Genomic DNA, 20,897 nt, shown 5'->3' with positions numbered 1-20,897 from the left:
TCAGAATCTCGAACAGCTTGCACCATTTGATATTGTCGAACGCTTTTTCCAGGTCGACAAATCCTATGAAAGTGTCTTGATTTTTCTTTAGCCTAGCTTCCATTATTAGCCGTAACGTCAGAATTGCCTCTCTCGTCCCTTTACTTTTCCTAAAGCCAAACTGATCGTCACCTAGCGCATTCTCAATTTTCTTTTCCATTCTTCTGTATATTATTCTTGTAAGCAGCTTCGATGCATGAGCTGTTAAGCTGATTGTGAGATAATTCTTGCACTTGTCAGCTCTTGCCGTCTTCGGAATTGTGTGGATGATGCTTTTCCGAAAGTCAGATGGTATATCGCCAGACTCATATATTCTACATACCAACGTTAATAGTCGTTTTGTTGCCACTTCCCCCAACGATTTTAGAAATTCTGATGGAATGTTATCTATCCCTTCTGCCTTATTTGACCGCAAGTCCTCCAAAGCTCTTTTAAATTCCAATTCTAATACTAGATCCCCTATCTCTTCTAAATCGACTTCTGTTTCTTCTTCTATCACATCAGACAAATCTTCACCCTCATAGAGGCTTTCAACGTATTCTTTCCACCTATCTGCTCTCTCCTCTGCATTTAACAGTGGAATTCCTGTTGCACTCTTAATGTTACCACCGTTGCTTTTAATGTCACCAAAGGTTGTTTTGACTTTCCTGTATGCTGAGTCTGTCCTTCCGACAATCATATCTTTTTCGATGTCTCCACATTTTTCCTGCAGCCATTTCGTCTTAGCTTCCCTGCACTTCCTATTTATTTCATTCCTCAGCGACTTGTATTTCTGTATTCCTGGTTTTCCCAGAACATGTTTGTACTTCCTCCTTTCATCAATCAACTGAAGTATTTCTTCTGTTACCCATGGTTTCTTCGCAGCTACCTTCTTTGTACCTATGTTTTCCTTCCCAACTTCTGTGATGGCCCTTTTTAGAGATGCCCATTCCTTTTCAACTGTACTGCCTACTGCGCTATTCCTTATTGCTGTATCTATAGCGTTAGAGAACTTCAAACATATCTCGTCATTCCTTAGTACTTCCGTATCCCACTTCTTTGCGTATTGATTCTTCCTGACTAATGTCTTGAACTTCAGCCTACTCTTCATCACTACTGTATTGTGATCTGAGTCTATATCTGCTCCTGGGTACGCCTTACAATCCAGTATCTGATTTCGGAATCTCTGTCTGACCATGATGTAATCTAATTGAAATCTTCCTGTATCTCCCGGCCTTTTCCAAGTATACCTCCTCCTCTTGTGATTCTTGAACAGGGTATTCGCTATTACTAGCTGAAACTTGTTACAGAACTCAATTAGTCTTTCTCCTCTTTCATTCCTTGTCTCAAGCCCATATTCTCCTGTAACCTTTTCTTTTACTCCTTCCCCTACAACTGCATTCCAGTCACCCATGACTATTAGATTTTCATCCCCCTTTACATACTGCATTACCCTTTCAATATCCTCATACACTTTCTCTATCTGTTCATCTTCAGCTTGCGACGTCGGCATGTATACCTGAACTATCGTTGTCGGTGTTGGTCTGCTGTTGATTCTGATTAGAACAACCCGGTCACTGAACTGTTCACAGTAACACACCCTCTGCCCTACCTTCCTATTCATAACGAATCCTTCACCTGTTGTACCATTGTTGATATTACCCGATACTCATCTGACCAGAAATCCTTGTCTTCCTTCCACTTCACTTCACTTCACTGACCCCTACTATATCTAGATTGAGCCTTTGCATTTCCCTTTTCAGATTTTCTACTTTCCCTACCACGTTCAAGCTTCTGACATTCCATGCCCCGACTCGTAGAACGTTACCCTTTCGTTGATTATTCAATCTTTTTCTCATGGTAACCTCCCCCTTGGCAGTCTCCTCCCGGAGATCCGAAGGGGGGACTATTCCGGAATCTTTTGCCAATGGAGAGATCATCAGGACACTTCTTCAAATACAGGCCACACGTCCTGTGGATACACGTTACGTGTCTTTAATGCAGTGTTTTCCATTGCCTTCTGCATCCTCATGTCATTGATCATTGCTGATTCTTCCACCTTTAGGGGCAATTTCCCACCCGTAGGACAAGAGAGTGCCCTGAACCTCTATCCACTCCTCCGTCCTCTTTGACAAGGCCGTTGGAAGAATTTACTCTGTGTAAAATCGAACTGGTATCCCATCAGGTCCAGCGGCCTTTCCTCTTTTGAGCGATTTTAATTGTTTCTCTATCCCTCTGTCGTCTATTTCGATATCTACCATTTTGTCATCTGTGCGAAAATCTAGAGAAGGAACTACAGTGCAGTCTTCCTCTGTGAAACAGCTTTGGAAAAAGACATTTAGTATTTTGGCCTTTAGTCTGTCATCCTCTGTTTCAGTACCATTTTGGTCACAGAGTGTCTGGACATTTTGTTTTGATCCACCTACCGCTTTGACATAAGACCAAAATTTCTTAGGATTTTCTGCCTAGTCACTACATAGAACTTTACTTTCGAATTCATTGAACGCCTCTCGCATAGCCCTCCTCACACTACATTTCGCTTTGCGTAATTTTTGTTTGTCTGCAAGGCTTTGGCTATGTTTATGTTTGCTGTGAAGTTCCCTTTGCTTCCGCAGCAGTTTTCTAACTCTGTTGTTGTACCACGGTGGCTCTTTTCCATCTCTTACGATCTTGCTTGGCACATACTCATCTAACACATATTGTACGATGGTTTTGAACTTTGTCCACTGATCCTCAACACTACCTGCACTTGAGACAAAACTTTTGTGTTGAGTCATCAGGTACTCTGTAAACTGCTTTTTGTCACTTTTGCTAAACAGAAAAATCTTCCTACCTTTTTTCACATTTCTATTTACGGCTGAAATCATCGATGCAGTAACCGCTTTATGATCACTGATTCCCTGTTCTGCATTAACTGTTTCAAATAGTTCGGGTCTGTTTGTCACCAGAAGGTATAATATGTTATTGCCATGAGTCGGTTCTCTGTTTAACTGCTCAAGGTAGTTTTCAGATAATGCACTTAAAAAGATTTCACTGGATTCTTTGTCCCTGCCAACCGTTATAAGCGTCTGAGTCTCCCAGTCTATATCCCGAAAATTAAAATCTCCTCCCAGAACTATAACATGGTCGGGAAATCTACTCGAAATATTTTCCAAATTTTCCTTCAGGTGCTCTGCCACAACAACTGCTGAGCCAGGGGGCCTATAGAGACTTCCAATTACCATGTTTGAGCCTGCTTTAACCGTGTCCTTCGCCCAAATTATTTCACATTTCGGATCTCCGTCAATTTCCTTCGATACTATTGCACTTTTTATCGCTATAAACACTCCTACCCCTTCACTGTCCAGCCTGTCTCTGCGGTATACATTCCAATCTGAGTTTAGAATCTCATTACTGTATAAATCTGGTTTCAGCCAACTTTCTGTCCCTAGTACTATGTGGGCATTGTGACCATTTATTAATGAGAGCAGTTCTGGGACCCTTCTATAGACGCTCCTGCAGTTTACTATCAGCACATTAATACTGTTATTCCCTGTTGCATTTTGCCTACTCCTACCTTGCCACGTCTCAGGAGGTGTCTTGTCAGGCCTAGGGAGGGAATTCTCTAACCTAAAAAAACCCACATGTGCACTCCACACGTACTCCGCTACCCTTGCAGCCGCTTCCGGTGTGTAGTGCACGCCTGACCTATTCAGGGGGACCCTACATTTCTCCACCCGATAGTGGAGGTCGAGAAATTTGCACCTCAGATCTCCGCAGAATCGTCTGAGCCTCTGGTTTAAGCCTTCTACTCGGCTCCAAACCAGAGGACTGAGATTGGTTCTGGGAACGATACTACAAATAGTTAGCTCAGATTCCACCCCATGAGCGAGGCTTTCCGCCTTCACCAATTACGCCAACCGCCTGTACAAACTGAGGATGACCTCTGAACCCAGACGGCAGGAGTCATTGGTGCCGACATGAGCAACAATTTGAAGTGCTCTCTATCGCCGCTGGCAGGGCCTCCTCCACATCTCGGATGAGATCCCCCGGCAAGCAGACAAAGTGAACACTGGCCTTCTTCCCTGAACTTTCCGCTATTTCCCTAAGGGGCTCCATCATCCGCCTAACGTTGGAGCTCCCAATAACTAATAAACCCCTCCCCCCGTGTGCCTGCTCGGACCTTGCTGAAGGAGCGGCCACATGCCCTCTGACAGGCAGAGCGGGCGATGCCACACGGCCAGCTTCCACATTGACCCTCCGCCTCATGCGGCGCAAACGCCGCTGAACCCGCCACTCCCCTTGCGCCCGGTACCCGCGAAGATGTCTCGACAGCAGGGACAGTGGTTGAAGCATGTAACACCTGGGGTGTACCGTGCGACACACCAGACTCCCCACTGCCGTTACATTCCTAGGCAGCAGCCTGAAGACGGCCGACTGCGGCCATCAACACGCTCAGCTGCTCACGAACAGTGGCCAGCTCCTCCTGCGTCCGTACACAGCAGTCACACATCCTATCCATCCTAAGATATCAATTTACTGTAGAGAGTTAATCAACTTTTAACTAGACTGCTAATTCACTAAAGGCGGCTGATAGTTGACTAAACTGTGGTTGCTAGACACTTCTCGTAGAAAACAATGAAAATAACATTACCTGTCTCTGGACTGTATTGAAAACAAACACTAGCACTGCTGGCACTATGGTTGACTGAAGGGACTCTCTCTGACTGTATTCAAAACAAACACGAAATCTATGGAACACTATTACTAGCACTCGACAATTAAAGCTTGCTAAAAGCAAAAACACATGGAAGAAGAAGTAACAAGTAAGAAAAATACAGTTAATACTTAAATTAATGTAGCTCGCTGCACAGCAGATGTGACAGACGGCAGTTACGACAACACTGACACTACTGGCACTATGGCTGACTAAAGGGACTCTCTCTGACTGTATTCAAAACAAACACGAAATCTATGGAATACTATTACTAGCACTCGACAATTAAAGCTTCCTAAAAGCAAAAACACACGGAAGAAGAAGTGACAAGTAAGAAAAATACAGTTAATACTTAAATTAACGTAGCTCGCTGCACAGCAGACGGGACAGATGGCAGTTACGACGACACTGTATTGTCAGTTTTGATACAGTAACACCAGCCAACTTAACTTACCTTTGATGAATGGCTTCTAGCACAGTGAAATGAATGGGTAGCTCTTAGAGTGTATTTAAGATGCTGTTGGTAGTTCAGAAACTGAATGTTAAATGAAAATCACACAACTTCATCTTTCAGCTAATGGTACAGCAATCTCCTGATGTGTTCAAGATAGAATAAGGAAATTAAATAAATAAAAAGTCATTTTGCCACCGAGACTGCCTATTCTTTCGTGAATGTTAAATGGTAAAAGTAACAATGAACAGTAATGTTTCACAGATGATGGGTAAAATCAAGTGAATGACTACAACTATCTTATTGATCGCCACATATCTGAAGTGTATTTTTATCATTTACAATAAACTGTTTGATACATACAATGTAAACATGGTCATATCATACTCAATCCGTACAATTTTTATCAAGCTTGCTTGTAAAGAGAGAGAGAGAGAGAGAGAGAGAGAGAGAGAGAGAGAGAGAGAGAGAGAGAGAGAGAGAGAGAGAGCACTCTTACAATATTTATTTTACTTCTATACTGTTTTTGGTGTGTACGTTTTGATGGTACACTGATCTGCGGCACAGACCAAGGTCTTGGGAAGGGTAAAAAGAGGACAGTTTGGTTGTGAGTTGGTAAAGGCAACACATGTGATCATATGTGAATAAGTACAATTCTTGTTATGTATTTTATGCATATTGTATTTCAATGAATGATTATGTCCACTATTTTTATGTCGTCATGAGTCAAGGTGGATGAACATCAGTATGTTCAATATTATGTTGGTCATATCAGCAGTCTTTGAGAGGTAATGTTGCAGTTCACTCCCAAAGACTGTTACTGGTACAAAATGATGTGAAATATACAGGGTGATTCATGAAGATATGCAAATATTTTAATATCTTATTCTACAAATAAAACTAAAGAAAAAAGTTCACATAAACATAGGTCTGCAAATGTTTAGTTACGGAGTTATAGCTAATAAAAGATTTCACCTGAAATTTAGCATCTTCGCTAATATGAAGCCATTGCAAAACTGTACAAGGTTAGAGTAAAGCACGATTTCCATTTATTTTGTTGTTATTGATATGGTGAATCTAATAAAACATGTCCCGGACATGTATCTGCAGTAGTTTTCCAGAACACCCAGAAAAGCAAAGACGTAACTTAGTAAAAATTTTAATTTTTTAACTACTTGGCCCAACTTGTTTTTTGAATTCCAGACAACTGCACAAAGTTTTCAACAGAAGTTGTAGAGAATTTAATTTTGGAAAAATGATGGTAATAACATTAACTGACAGTGGACTCCTGGACAGGTGAGTACAGGGTTATAAATACAAAATAAAATCGAGGTAATACAAAGCAAAATAGAATTGTATGTCAGCTAGTATGAAAAGCATAGTGAACGCATTATCATAGCCAGGACAGGCATGAAACCAACCCCCACCAAAGTAGTGCAATTTTATATGCCAACTACCTGCACAGATGATGAAGAAAATGGAATAATGAATGATCAAACAAAAGAAATTATTCTAATAGTTATGGGAGAGGAAAAATAGTAGGATAATACTGACTGGGGGAAAGGAATGAAAGAGGAAGCCATCTGGTAGAATTTTGCACAGAGCATGATTTAATCATTTCGAATCCTTGGTTTATGAATCATGAAAGAAGGCTGTATACGTGGCACAGACTTAGAGAAACTGGAAGGTGTCGGACTTATTACACAGTGGTAAAATGGAGATTTCACAACCATAAAACATTTCCATGGGCAGATGTGAACTCTAATCACAATTCATTGTTTATGAACTGTAGATTAAAACCGGAGAAACTGCAAGAAGAACCAAATGTTCTGAGTGTTTCAAAAAGAGCATGAGGCAACAAATAATTGAAATAGGGAAAAGAACATAGTAAAAGAAGAACGGATAACTTTGAGAGATGAAATAGTGAAGGCAGCAGAGGATAAAATTGATAAAAAGACAAGGTCTAGTAGTAATCCTTGGATATCACAGAAGATATTGAATTTAACTAATGAAATGAAACTTCTCTTAGAACTTAAGTTACAGAAAAATAAACCAACATTTACAGCATAAGATGATTAGAGGAAACTTTTGACAATGTTAACTGGAAGACACTCTGAAATTCTGATGGAAGCAGAGGTAAAACAAAAGGAGCAACAGATTATATACAACTTTTACAAAAACTGAACAACTGTTATAAAGCTCTAAGGGATCTCCTCACCAGAGAGAGCATTGCAGGAACATGATAGTATGCAACCTCATGTTGTAGAATCCAGCTGCATGACAGCTGTCAGTAATAAATACTGACGAGTGCAAGCCAAGTGCTGTGATCCACTTCCTACTCATGGAAGGAATAACACATACAAAAAATTTTTCATGAATCTAAATGGTTTACAGCAAAGGTGTTATGGACAGAACAAGTATGTTTAAGTGGTGTAGGGAGATTAGTGGAGGCAGAAGAAATGTTCATGATGAACAGTGGAATGGAAGACCTTCCATTTTGACCAATGAGCTGGTAAAAAAAATTGAGGAAACTCTTTGTGAATACAGCTGGCTGACTGCGGATGAAATTTCTGCTTTGTTTCCACAACTCTCCAGAGCTCTCTTACACAATACTCTCTCAGAAATGCTGGGCTACCGGAAATTGTGCACAATATGGCTTCAGATACAGGTGACAGAGCAGTCCAAGAGATATCGGGTCAATAGTGCCTACAGGTTTCTTGAGCATCTTGAACTGGAAGGAGAGAATTTTCTGAGCTCTACTGTGGCTGGATATGAAATATGGGTGCATCATTAGACCCCTGAGGCAAAAACATAGTCTTCATAGTGGCACCACAGTAATTCCCCATCTGCCAAAAAATTCACAACCATGTTTTCGGGCCAAAAAAATCATTGCCTTAGTGTTTGGGGAATGGAAAGGCATCATTTTGGTTGAAATTCTGTCTCGTGGGAGACCATCAATACAAAACGATATTGTAAGAGCCCAAGGAACTCACAAGAGGCATTCAATACAAAAGCTGGGAAATGCTAATGAGAGAGAAGTGTGTTAATTGCACAACAAAGCCCGTCCTCATACAGCCGTAGCCATCGAGGTGCTTCTTGGCTCATTTGATTGAGATGTTTTGAACTCATCCTCCCTTCTCCCCTCCAAACTACTTCCTCCCCCCCCCCCATATTCCCCTGACTTGACACATGATGCAGACCATCATTATTCCACCACCCTGAAGACATATGAGTGGAATTAAATTTTCAACCGATGAGCTGATGCAGACAGAGATTCGGAGTGGGGGAAGGAGCTAGAGACAGAGTTCTTCAAGGAGGGCATAAAGAAGCCTTTGCCAAGGCTCATCATGGGGTGGCAATTGTGTGAAAAAAGTCAACAACTGTAGCAACAATATCCTTGTAATACAATTTTTGTAAGAAGATATATATATCTAGTACACTTACTTTCTGAACGTGCTCGTATTTGCCTGCAGTGTAGGCCCATGTGAAGTGAAAGTGAATGATAAGCTGTTCAGATCAGGAGAGAATAGAAGCCTTTGAGATGTGGTACTACAGAAGAATGCTGAATATTAGATGGGTAGGTTTTGTAATTAATAAGGAGGTAATGAAGAGAATTGAGGAGAAACAAATCTTGTGGCACAACTTGTATGAAATAAGAGGTCGGTTGAGAGGACCCATTCAAACCAATGAAACATCAATTTAGTTTTCTAAGGAAGTAAGGGGGAGGGGGGGGGGGGATTGTATAGGGAGATAAAGAGACGAATACAGGACGCAGATTCAAATGGATGCAGGTTACACTAGTTATGCAGAGATGATGAGGCTTGCACAGGATAGAGTAGCTTGGGTGGAGAGCTGCAACTATCCAGTCTTCAGACTGAAGATGATGATGATGACAGCCATGTATGCTGTTCTACCTGGAGGTGGTTATACAATAACTACGAAGAAATCTCCCTCATTTTATATTTCCTCATATTACTAGTTTTCCTTGTGATACCACTTGATACTTCTTAATCACAGCCTACAATGTTCACATGTGCATCAAGAGTAAGTTCCTCAATTATGAAAGAATTAAATTCTTCCATGTACTGAGCAAAACTGATTGATTACAAGGCAACATTCTATCCATCCAATGTAAGATTGTGAAGGGAGGAACACACACACACACACACACACACACACACACACACACACACACACACACACACACACACACACACACACACACACACACCTGCCCTCAACCCCCACTTATTTTCTTCCTCTAGTGTTCTGATTAAGTTCTTCTTAAAAGTTACAAACAAAATTCAGCAGTGTGTAACAGGCATATCTTTGAAACACAGTAGCTCCATGAATTGGCTTCTCATGCCATCTACAGACTTTCGTCTGAAGATAGCCATACAGACCCAAACTGGTTACTGGAATTAAAAATAAATAATTTATTGCTATATGGACTATTTTATTGATTATGTAATCAGTTCAGCTCCGAACGACATGCTGAGCATGTAAAACAATAAAATGGATGATTTCATCTCAAATCATATAAGTGATGTCAATTTGTGGTCATGAATTTCTCTGAGGGAAAAAAAAAAAAAAAAAAAAAAAAAAAAAAAAAAAAAAAAAAAAAAAAAAATACTTATTAGACCTCTATATCATAAGTATTAAGAAACAAAGTATTTTCTTTTTATCTTAATTTTTGTAAATAGTACGGCCCCTTGTGAAAAATGTATCTTTTGTAAATAACTCTTAAAGCAGTATAGAACAAAAAATATATAACTAATAAAGCAAAAGTACTGGAGACCTGGCATATGTTTTGTGTTAAAGCTCTCTCTTAGTGTGTTGAAATTTAGTTGACACCCACAAACTTATGGGCATCCTTTCACTTACAAATTTAAGACGAAAATATGAAGTTTCAAGTTAATTTTCCACTTACTTTTTTTTCTAATTTGGAAATATCACAGAATGCTACCTTTTCTGTCATATTACGAAATACTACTGATGTAACTATAAACAGGATCTTCTTTGTTCCAGCTATCAGCATTATGTAAATATTTATAACTAAAAATTTAAAAAAAATGTATTTTTCCAAGTTTTTTAATGAATTATTTACTCAAAAACCCCTGTATGAAAACCTTTGAGAATTACACACAATATTGCTTGGTTAATATTTTACTAGACAGTGCAAACACAGTGGGCAATATTTTTCTGTGTAAAGTGTTAAAAATTTTTCAACATTCTGCATATTTCGCATCACTGAATTTCTAGTCTAAAATATGCATGTTGGCAACACTGTATCCAGCACTCTTCTATTTATAACACACGAGTGAGAACTTGCACATAAACCACTCTGCATCGAGTTTTGTACTTGATTTAAACTTTTTGTTGGATGCAACGGCAGTGAGGAAATACAGCAGTGAAAGAGTGAGGTGTGTGGGCTATGAAAAAAGACACATGAAGGTGGTGTTCAAGAAAAGTGAGAAGCACTTCACAGTTGTTGGAAATCTGTCAGCGGTATTACTGAAATATATTGGTATTAGTATCATATCCATTGTGCAAAAATTGCTGCACTCACTACAAGAAGAAATCCAATCACAACCAACCTGAATGATCACCATCACCTGAATGTGAAACTGAAGAAGACTGTGCAGGTGTTTATATTTCTGGGTGTGGAATTGTTGATGTGTTGAATGTTAGTATTTCTGCTGTAGCTCCTACAGTATCTCTCCTTAAAATGTCCAGGAAAGGTAAGAAGCACAAGAAGATAACAGTATGTAAAAAGAAACGTGGAAGACATTGAAACAAGTTTTACACATGCAACATCTTCAAAACTTTGTGAAATGTAAAATGTAGATGCACTTGGCGCAGAACCTGAAGATGTATACAAAATGTGATGTGTGGTTTCAAAACCTTAATACTGCTATCTCAGCAGCCACCTATACTGAAAAGGTACAGTTACTGATACTGATACCACGTAGCTACTCTGAGCAGCACATAAACAAATTTATATCCACTTCCTCACATTATTTGATTTCAGAAGCTCATAGAATAAAGAATGAGAAAGGTCATGTGGAACAATCGGGTCTACTGCCGGATGTTTGTGTCACTCTGGCACAATATTTTGGCCACGTAACTCATTGCCTTCTTCAGGTGCTACCTGAGACTGCCGTATTGGAGGATCTTGTCCAGTATTTATGCCCACAGGGCACCCAACACCTGGCGGGCATAAATATTGGACAAGATCCTCCAATACGGCAGTCTCAGGTAGCACCTGAAGAGGGCAACGAGTTACGTGGCCGAAATATTGTGCCAGAGTGACACAAACATCCGGCAGTAGACCCGATCATTCCACATGCCAAGATCTCGCCGGGAAAGCCTGAAGAGTTAATGAGAAAGGTATTTGGGCATGCCCAGTTTCTTACAGTGGGCATTCATTGTAAGATGACACACTTACTGTTGCTCAGAAATATTACCTAAGTGATGACAAAGATTGCAGCAGGCAAAGTCCTAACCATGCTGATATTATCTCTGTCAGTGAAAATGCTGAAAAAGTTAAAAAGTAAAAACATATATGACAAGATCAATAAGGAGAGAAGGAGAGCATATCTCCTAATGAAAAAGGAGAACCCCGATTTAAACATTCGTCTCACAAAATTCTAGTCCTTACGACCAAATTGAGTAAAATGCAAGTCAGTGAAAGACGTATGCACAGATATTTACTACACTAATTTGAAACTTTTTTGTTTCACTGTAAGCAGTGTCACAGGAAAGAAGTACACAGAGATGGACTTGATGCTTCTGTGTATATGTCAAGAACCACAAGATAAATGTCAGTTGCAGGAGTGTCTAATGTGCCCTGGTGCTGAAGTGATGACTGTTGAAGCGTTACACCATAAGGGTACAGACAATGATGTAACCTATGCATTGTGGGAGGGAGGAGAGTTGATGAAAAATACAATTGAGCCAGCTAAATTTGTTACTGAGGTCAGGCTCACCATCATATCGGGAGGATTCAGAGATCACGTCCGCATTGTTACTTTGTGCCAGGGAGGGCTCTCAACAAGGGAAGTGTCCAGGAATCTCGGAGTGAACCAAAGCGATGTTGTTCGGACATAGATACAGAGAAACAGGAACCGTTGATGACATGCCTCACTCAGGCCTGGTTACTACTGCAGTGGATGACCACTACCTACGGATTATGGCTCGGAGGAACCATGACAGCAATGCAGCCACAGGACGCTGTCTTACGACTCAAACTGTCTGCAATAGGCTGCATGATGCGCAACTTCACTCCTGATATCCATGGTGAGGTCCATCTTTGCAACCACAACACCATGCAGCGCAGTACAGATGGGCCCAACAACATGCCGAATGGACCGCTCAGGATTGGCATCATGTCCCCTTCACCTATGAGTGCCACATATGCCTTCAACCAGACAATCGTCGGAGATGTGTTTGGAGGCAACACTGTCGGGCTGAATGCCTTAGACACACTGTCCATCGAGTGCAGCAAGGTGGCCGTTTCCTGCTGTTTTGGGATGACATTATGTGGGGCCGACTTACACTGCTGGTACTCATGGATGGTGCTGTAATGGCTATATGATACGTGAATGCCATCCTCCAACCGATAGTGCAACCATATTGGCAGCATATTGGTGAGGCATTTGTCTTCATCGATGACAATTTGCACCCCTATCGTACACATCTTGTGAATGACTTCCTTCAGGATAACGACATTGCTTGACTAGAGTGGCCAGCATATTCTCCAGACATGAACCCTATCGATTGTGCCTGGGATAGACTGAAAATGGCTGTTTATGGAAGACATGACCCACCAACTACTCTGAGGGATCTATGCCTAATCGACATTGAGGAGTGGGACAATCTGGACCAACAGTGCCTTGATGAACTTGTGGATAGTATGCCACGACGAATATAGGCATGCATCAATGCAAGAGGACGTGCTACTTGCTATTAGAGGTACCGGTATGTACAGCAATCTGGACCACCACCTCTGAATGTCTCACTGTATGGTGGTACAACATGCAATGTGTGGGTTTCATGAGCACTAAAAAGGGTGGAAATGGTGTTTATGTTGATCTCTATTCCAATTTTATGTATAGGTTCAGGAACTCTCAGAACCAACGTGATTCAAAACTTTTTCTGATGTGTGTATTTTTTATTTTCAGCTTGAGAGTAGAGCTAGGCCGACCTAAAAAATTTCTCACATTTTGTCTAAACAAATATTGCCTACTGTGATTGTACATTCCCTAAGTGCAATGACCAACTAATGTACCACGAAATTTTTAGAACATTTAGGATGGGGGTTTTGAATAAAATCATTTCTGAATAACAAAAAAAATCACATTCTTTCATCTTTATGTAAAAAATATTTTGACAGTTTAAGAATTTAATGCACTTGTGTCATAGCTGACAGTTAGCAGTCCTTCCACTTTATCACTTACGAAGACAGTCAACTTTTTTAAAACATAATTTTGAAATTTACAAATTTTCATAGTTTATTCCCCCTCCCCCCCCCCCCCCCCCCCACCTCCGCGAAAAAAAAAAAAAGAAAAAAGGAAGCTCAGAAGTGTGTATAAATTGATCATGTCTCACAACAATGAGAAAAAAGTTTTTATTGAAAATAAATTCAGATTTATATCACTTTTCGTTTCTTTGCTACAATTTTTCTTTTTTCCCTTTCGTAACATTTTCACAAATACTCTCATTTTGAGAGGTCTGTAGTGTTTTAAAAAATCAAAACATTGTAGTTTTGGAGAGGTGTCATGTAGAACTTCAACATAGCCTACATTTTTAACAGCAAACTTTGAAATAGTGATGTCACACATTCACTCTTGACCTGTATGATTTGAGATGAAACTGCCCAGATATACCAAACACACAAGAAAAATTGGATAAGAGGAATATTTGATATGAGTCATCACCTTCGACTAGTGACATAGAAAACATGCGATAAGTGCCATAAACAACATGGTAACTGGATTGTGATATCAGTGGCAACTTCTCCAAAGGGGCTAATCTACATATCGATCTATCATCACAACCATTTTCCTTTTTTTTAGTTTCACATTTATTGGCTCACCCAACTAACAAAAAAACTGTGAATAAACAAACCAAAAGGTGGAGTCAAAGAAGCCATTAACATTACATCTAGGTCACAGTCAATGACTTGTATCAAATATTCCTCCTGGCTCGAAAAATCAAATACCTGTGCATCAATGAAATCAACGGTGTCATTCCCAGGTAATCTTTGATAGGCCACCCTCCCATAAGTAGTAACCTTTCTACGGGACATATCCACTGCAGGAACTGTTGCAGTTTGATGGCTGCTGACGTTTGACCTGAACTGGCAGGTACAGGATGAATGCACCTTCACCAGTTTGCCTGACTGGAACATACATTTATAATGGATACTAAATAATAATAAAATGTAGCTTTTAGGATGAGACTCTGCATATCACTATTATCATACCTTTCACATATATGAAATAAATGAATTATCTGCAAGATATATACCAATAAAAATACAACTTCTGGGATTTCAGACCAATACCTGTCTTTTTGAGACAGTGCTGTTAAATTGTTCAAGGAATTGATCTAAAATGCAGATATCTGGGTTATCATCCTGGCTGAGCATGCTGTTTTATATTGTTACATTCCATCAACACAATACATACTCTCATTTCATTTATTCGCCCGCGGATCACCTTATAATGATATCGGGTTTGGCGTCATAATACCATGCAAAAAAAAAAAAAAAAAAAAAAAAAAAAGGTTGCAAATATATAGAATACACAAGAATGCTTTATGAGAATAGGACATGTGGTGGGGCCTGGCCTCGATGAAGGAACCATCCCAGCATTTTCCTGAAATAAATTAGGTACAACACGGGAAACCTAAATTAGGACAGCAGGACATGGACAAAATTCCATCTCATCTGCCCAAATGGTAGGTCAGCAACTTAAAAACTGACTGCCTCATTCGGTTTCTCCTTATTGTATTATGTTATTTTGTTCACATACAATACACACACTGTCACTGCACACACTATGGACAACTGCTGGCGACTCCAGAACCATGAAAATGATGCTATGCCCTTGCATTCCCTTCAGTCCATTTTGAAAAACTGGCTCCAGGACCATAAACGCACTACCATGAGTAACACACATCTCCACGTCCTCCTTTCAGTCTGTCTGGAAGACTGAGCCAGCACTCCCCTGTGCTGAGATGTTGAACTTAGGAGAATGAGAAGACATTATTACTACAATGTATTATAGATCTTGGCACTACAGTATTGCAATGTGACAAGGGTGTTCTACTTATATCCTTTCATGATTAAACATTATTCTGAATCCTCTAAGTAATATTTGACTGTGTAGTATGTATTACTTATGATGAATGTTTCAGAAGCTTTTTTCAAAGACATGTATTTTAGTAATCTTCTTCATCTCATTGGGCAATTAATTCTAGATACAATTTTATTCTCTGATAGCAAATGCTGTTCTGAGGGTTTTTTCCCCTCCCCCTTGTTAACTGTAAGTCCAAACTGGCTCTTGTTCTGTGATTATGTATAGATCTACTAGTTAAATACTAAGTAATGTCTTTTCTGATCTGCACAACAGATTGGTAGATGCATTCACTAGGTGCTGCAACAATATCCAGTTTCTTAAACAGTTCTTTGCAATGAGCAGTCTTTTTTTCTGCAATTTAAAAGTTGTGTCAGTGTTTTGTGCCTTCGATCTCCAGAAAAAAATCCCATAGCTAAGAACAGGGTGTAAATAGAAACAATATGTGACTACAAGACACTGGCTGTTATAAACTGGTGCTAGAACCCTAAGAGCAAAAAATTCTGTTGACATCCTTCCTGCCAGTATCTTTGTGCCTAAATTCCATGTTAACTGAGAAATATTCATCCCCAAAAACTTCATGTTTGTTATAAAATTTATAATTACATCATCTAAACTTAATGGGACAGAACTACTTTCCCTCTCTAAAAGTCAAAAATAAATGCAAATTTAAGAAAAAGTGTCTCTTATTATTATTATCATCATCTTCAAGGCAGAACAATATTAATCATCTTATTAGGAGGAAAAAGAAGGTAAGCTTTGTAAAGTTCTTATAGCAGTGCTGTCTCTATAATGCGGCACACTTAAAATAATACATCTGTACGTGCATGCATGTTTTAAGCATGGGGAAATTCAAAAACAGCAAAAATGGAAGAACCGAGAAAGTTGCAGATGCAGTGAAGAGAGCAAAATAAATAAAAAATCGAGGGAAAGCAAATATGGATATAGACTTCGTGTGTGTGTGTGTGTGTGTGTGTGTGTGTGTGTGTGTGTGTGTGTGTGTGTGTGTGTGTGTGTGTGTTTGTGTGTGTAAACAAATGGTCATAAAATGTATCAGAAGTACTACACTTGCACGATTACTCTGTACATTGACATCTTTGTACATACACTCCGAACCAACATGAAGTAAAAGGCAGAAGGTGCATCTCATAATTCCATACACTAATACCACTCCCCCCCCCCCCCCCCCTCTGATTATCACAAAGTAGTTATTGCTTTTTTGTGTCTGTCAATTTAGATTTTCCAATACTGCCAACATGTGTGTTAATGGACATGATGACATTTCCAAACTTGAAGTAATCTATGTTTTATGTGTCTGTAAATAAAATACTTACTGAAAGAGAAAAAAATAACAAATTTTGAAATACTTATATGACATACTGTTTACACTGAAAGTGAAACACAGCAATTTCATGTAGATACATAGAAGTATAAATTTTTTGGCAAATCCGGTAAGACAAGGACCTCAGATTCACGATACAGGCTCATGCTCTGCCTGGCTATGCTGTTTTACGTTTTTTCCTAAATCACTTTAAGCTGCCAAGATGGTTCCTTTAAAAAAAAAGCCAAGTTCATATGTCTGTAAACATGAGCTATGTCTTTCTTGCATTAATCTGACAGATCTCATCAAAAAATTATCTTTGAAAAAATAAATTTCTGATACTGAGCATAGTAGCACAATGAAAACATTACTAGATTATGACTGGCAACTGACATCACAGAATTTTCATACATGCCTTCTTCCCTGCCCCTTTCCACAACAAATTGTTAACATGAAAATAAACAAATCTGGTTCAACTTTTACATGTGACATTTACTTGAAGCTACATATTTCAACACAGTGTATGGGTAAGGTGTTATAATTCAGTTTTGTAAATAAAATGCAATGGTTTTAAAGTTTAACCATTGTAACCAAAATTCTCTCACATACTCCAGCTGCCACCAACATTATTTAATAGTGTAACGATGTAAGAATGAGTAGGCTCCATATGCTCACTCCAAGAGAGTGCTATACTTTAATTTTTGCTATACGGATTTGGCTGTAGAACTACTGAAACCTAAACGTGACTCGTAGTATCCTCGCTAAATTGACAGTTGTTTACTTTGATGGTGTGTTATGGTTTAACGTGTAAAGTACATGGAATTAGCTTGCAGTCTGCGGATATTACGAATAACTGTGTCTATCCTATTGCCTTCAAATTTGCCCCGAGTTCCTGCAGCAAACTTTATTGTTTCACTTTGTTCCTATATAACATGAAGTTCACAATAGGAGATAATGTTACCTTGTTACATGTACTTTTCTTAGATAACAGTAATTAAGTTGTAAATTTTATTAGTTGTTCCTGAGACGCTTTGGAAGGTGTTAATAGACAGTGTTAGATAGTTTCTGAAATTTACAGATCTGTCTCTTTAATATGACAGGTTATATCTACTCACTGTCTGTTCTTTCAACTAGAATTACTCACCTGACCAATTATGTATTTATTTATTACACGTACTAAAGTCAATATTTTCCGCTTGTCAAATTCTAGCGCACCTATTACTGTACTCAATTCTGTAAACAATACTTTCACTGTAAACACTACCACGCGATAACATTTTACGACATAAACACGCTCTAGTACGAGAATGGGACTACTAGATGTCAGGACGAGTAACATACTGACCACAGTCTAACATAGACTTTGTACTGACTGTGAGAAGGCGGGTTTTCGTTTCCCCGCAAAATTCTCTGGTTGACACTTAGAAAGAAAATTTACTTTGACCTTTTTTTACACTTATAAAGTTCTGTGAAGGGATGTTGATGATAATATGGAGATTTATAGCTCTTTTAAGGCGCACTAATTTTTATAGACCTCCGTAAGCCCACTGCGAATATTTCCTTATTCTCTCTCTTCCTTAAAAAGTGGATATTTCAAATAGCACAGATTAGTGCTAAAATGGTCAGGAACTGTTATGAAATACGGCGGAACAAAGATGGACAGCGCGAACGTATTAAAATTTACATTCGATAAAAATTTGTGTTCGATTTCGGGGCTATTGCTTTTCACCGCCCGACTGACTCTCATAATAATCAAACAACATACACATCTGCTACAATCTACGTTCATACATCCATATTTTGCAAACTGCTGTGAAGTGCGTGCCAGAGGATACTTCCCATTGTACAGTTACGAGGTCTTATATCCGTTTCATTCACGTATGGAGCGTAGGAATAAAGACTTTTTAAATGCCTCTATGCGCGTTGTAATTAACCTGAACTTATCCCGTAGGGATCGTGACCATCCCTTCGTGGGCATTACGTAGATGGTTCTAGTTTATTACTGCTGTCTTCATTTAAAGTCTTTTCTCGAAACTTTGTAAGGTGATGCTTTCGGGTTCGTTTGCGACAATCTTCTAGTATCTGCAGTTCAGATTATTTAGCATCTCTGTGACACTATTCCACGTGTCAAATAAACCTGCGACCATTCATGCTGCACTCCTCTATATACGTTCAGTATCTCTTGTGATCGTGTTTCGTAAGGGTCCCACACGCTTGAGCAATTGAGTTACACGCAGGCGTGGATCCACCATTTACATTTACAAAAATGTAATAAATGATGTAGAAACATAATACGTGTCTCCTACAACCAGCGTTTGGAAAAATTATAATTATATTCTTGGTGTCATTAGGGATATGCTGATGGACGTGCATATGCGTAAGAATGTGTTTCGATTTTTGGTCATAGCTGCTCTTAAACTCGTCTTCGGCGTCACAACGAAAATGGTTTGTCAGCAGATGCAATTGTCCCTGGAAGCGTTAAATGAACCAGTACATTTAAGTGTGTTACGAGAAATCGCACCCAGCCAATATCAGGGGTCATCAAAAGCAATACTGACACTGTGAGTTGGGTGACAGAGTGGGTACCAGTGCAGTTTGTTAGTGCAGGTTGAATACATTTAGAGGAAAGCATACATTCAGGGGCAAACCAATTGTTCTCTTTTGATTGACAGATCCTTAACCCATTGTCCCTCCACCCAACCAACTGCCCCTCCTCCTTCCCCTCCACATCCTCCTCCATCCCTCAGGGAACTTCTCTCGCCGATACAAGCACACTTTTGATCTCAATTTGATTGTCTAATTAATTAAATCAATCAATTATTTAACCTCGATCTCTGAGAAACACCCCTGTCTTCCCCCTCCCCTCCCTCATCCGGAAATTGACTGGAAAAAGACTCAGTTGATTGGTCTTTTGGAGGGAAAATTGAAACGTACGGAATAGTGTTTAAACAATTTAGAAAATCTGTAGAATATTGTTTATTTAAAAAAATTACGGGATATAAGGTGAAATACAGCATATTTAAACAATTGTGATGCTTTTATATCCTCATCGTGTAAGGAATACTCTTATGAAACAGTCATCACACTTAATCACACTGATAAAAGTCTTTTGATCGCAAAGCACACACCTTCCATTGCCCCACACTCAGCGCTGGTTCATGTCATCCATGCAGGCATCCGGGAGTTTGGGTGCACCCGGCATCCCATAAAGAGACATGTCCATCAGCAGCTGCACCATGGGCCGGTGTCCAAGATGTGTCTGCTTGGGCCTCGCAGCTGACCGACTGGATGTCACGCTGATCCCTGAATAACAGCATCTGTTGGCAGCAGCCCTTTCATACCTGATACCTGACAAATTCCTGTCAAAACATGTGCCCTCTGCCTCTTCCTCTTCCTGTAGTGCCCAACTGCCAGTCCTGCACATGCCAGAGGTCGTGATCAGACCAAACAGCAAACAAAGCAGCATTTACCAAGTAAACCTCTGTGGAATACCGATGCACACAAGAACTCCTTCCAAGGCAAGTGCCTGATTGAGACTGAATTGAGCCATGGGTTCTAGATGCCTTCTGAGCTGAAGAGGCAGGAAATTCAATTATATAGCGTAGGATATATTGTTCATTTATAAACTTCAACTAGCAGGGACTGGATCTCACTTTTATTTGGCGGGAAAAGCCTACATCCATCAAGTACATGTCCTAGTTGCATAATTACACTACTGCGGATTGGAGGTGTCGTCTTACTGAAAATTTTTCATGAGTGCACTCAGCTTGACATGCAGGGATCGACTGAGCTCATGCACAGTGCCATCACCAGAGGATGTACCACACCCTACCCCTCGCCCCTCCCTCCCCACCCATCCCAGAACAAATTGGTAGAAAAAAGACTCACTCTGTGCTGGAGAAGAAGGTTATCACTACACGAAATTGAAATCAAAATCAATAACATATAACGTCTTTATTTCATCAGTTTGTGGGAGACAGGGTTCCCCCTTCTGGGTAGACTGTACATTCCCACCCTCCCTCCACATGACATAATAAATGTAATAACCAG

The 20,897-nt window shown here is 39.7% G+C and overlaps 1 protein-coding gene across 1 annotated transcript in view; it reads right to left on the bottom strand.

The window, feature by feature from the left end:
* Positions 1–18,186, bottom strand: part of LOC124760524 — a 45,107-nt gene extending 26,921 nt beyond the window's left edge. Inside the window, exons 1-2 of the mRNA XM_047249107.1 lie at positions 17,992–18,186; positions 14,389–14,568 (exon numbers count right to left, since the gene is read on the bottom strand). Coding sequence (XP_047105063.1) covers positions 14,389–14,568; positions 17,992–18,186 — 375 coding nt within the window. The remainder of the gene's footprint in view (positions 1–14,388; positions 14,569–17,991) is intronic.
* Between the last annotated feature and the right edge of the window lie 2,711 nt (positions 18,187–20,897).

The sequence above is a fragment of the Schistocerca piceifrons genome, chromosome 1 (genome assembly GCF_021461385.2).
Source record: "Schistocerca piceifrons isolate TAMUIC-IGC-003096 chromosome 1, iqSchPice1.1, whole genome shotgun sequence".
NCBI lineage: Eukaryota > Metazoa > Arthropoda > Insecta > Orthoptera > Acrididae > Schistocerca > Schistocerca piceifrons.
This window is presented reverse-complemented; position numbering and strand designations above follow the sequence as displayed.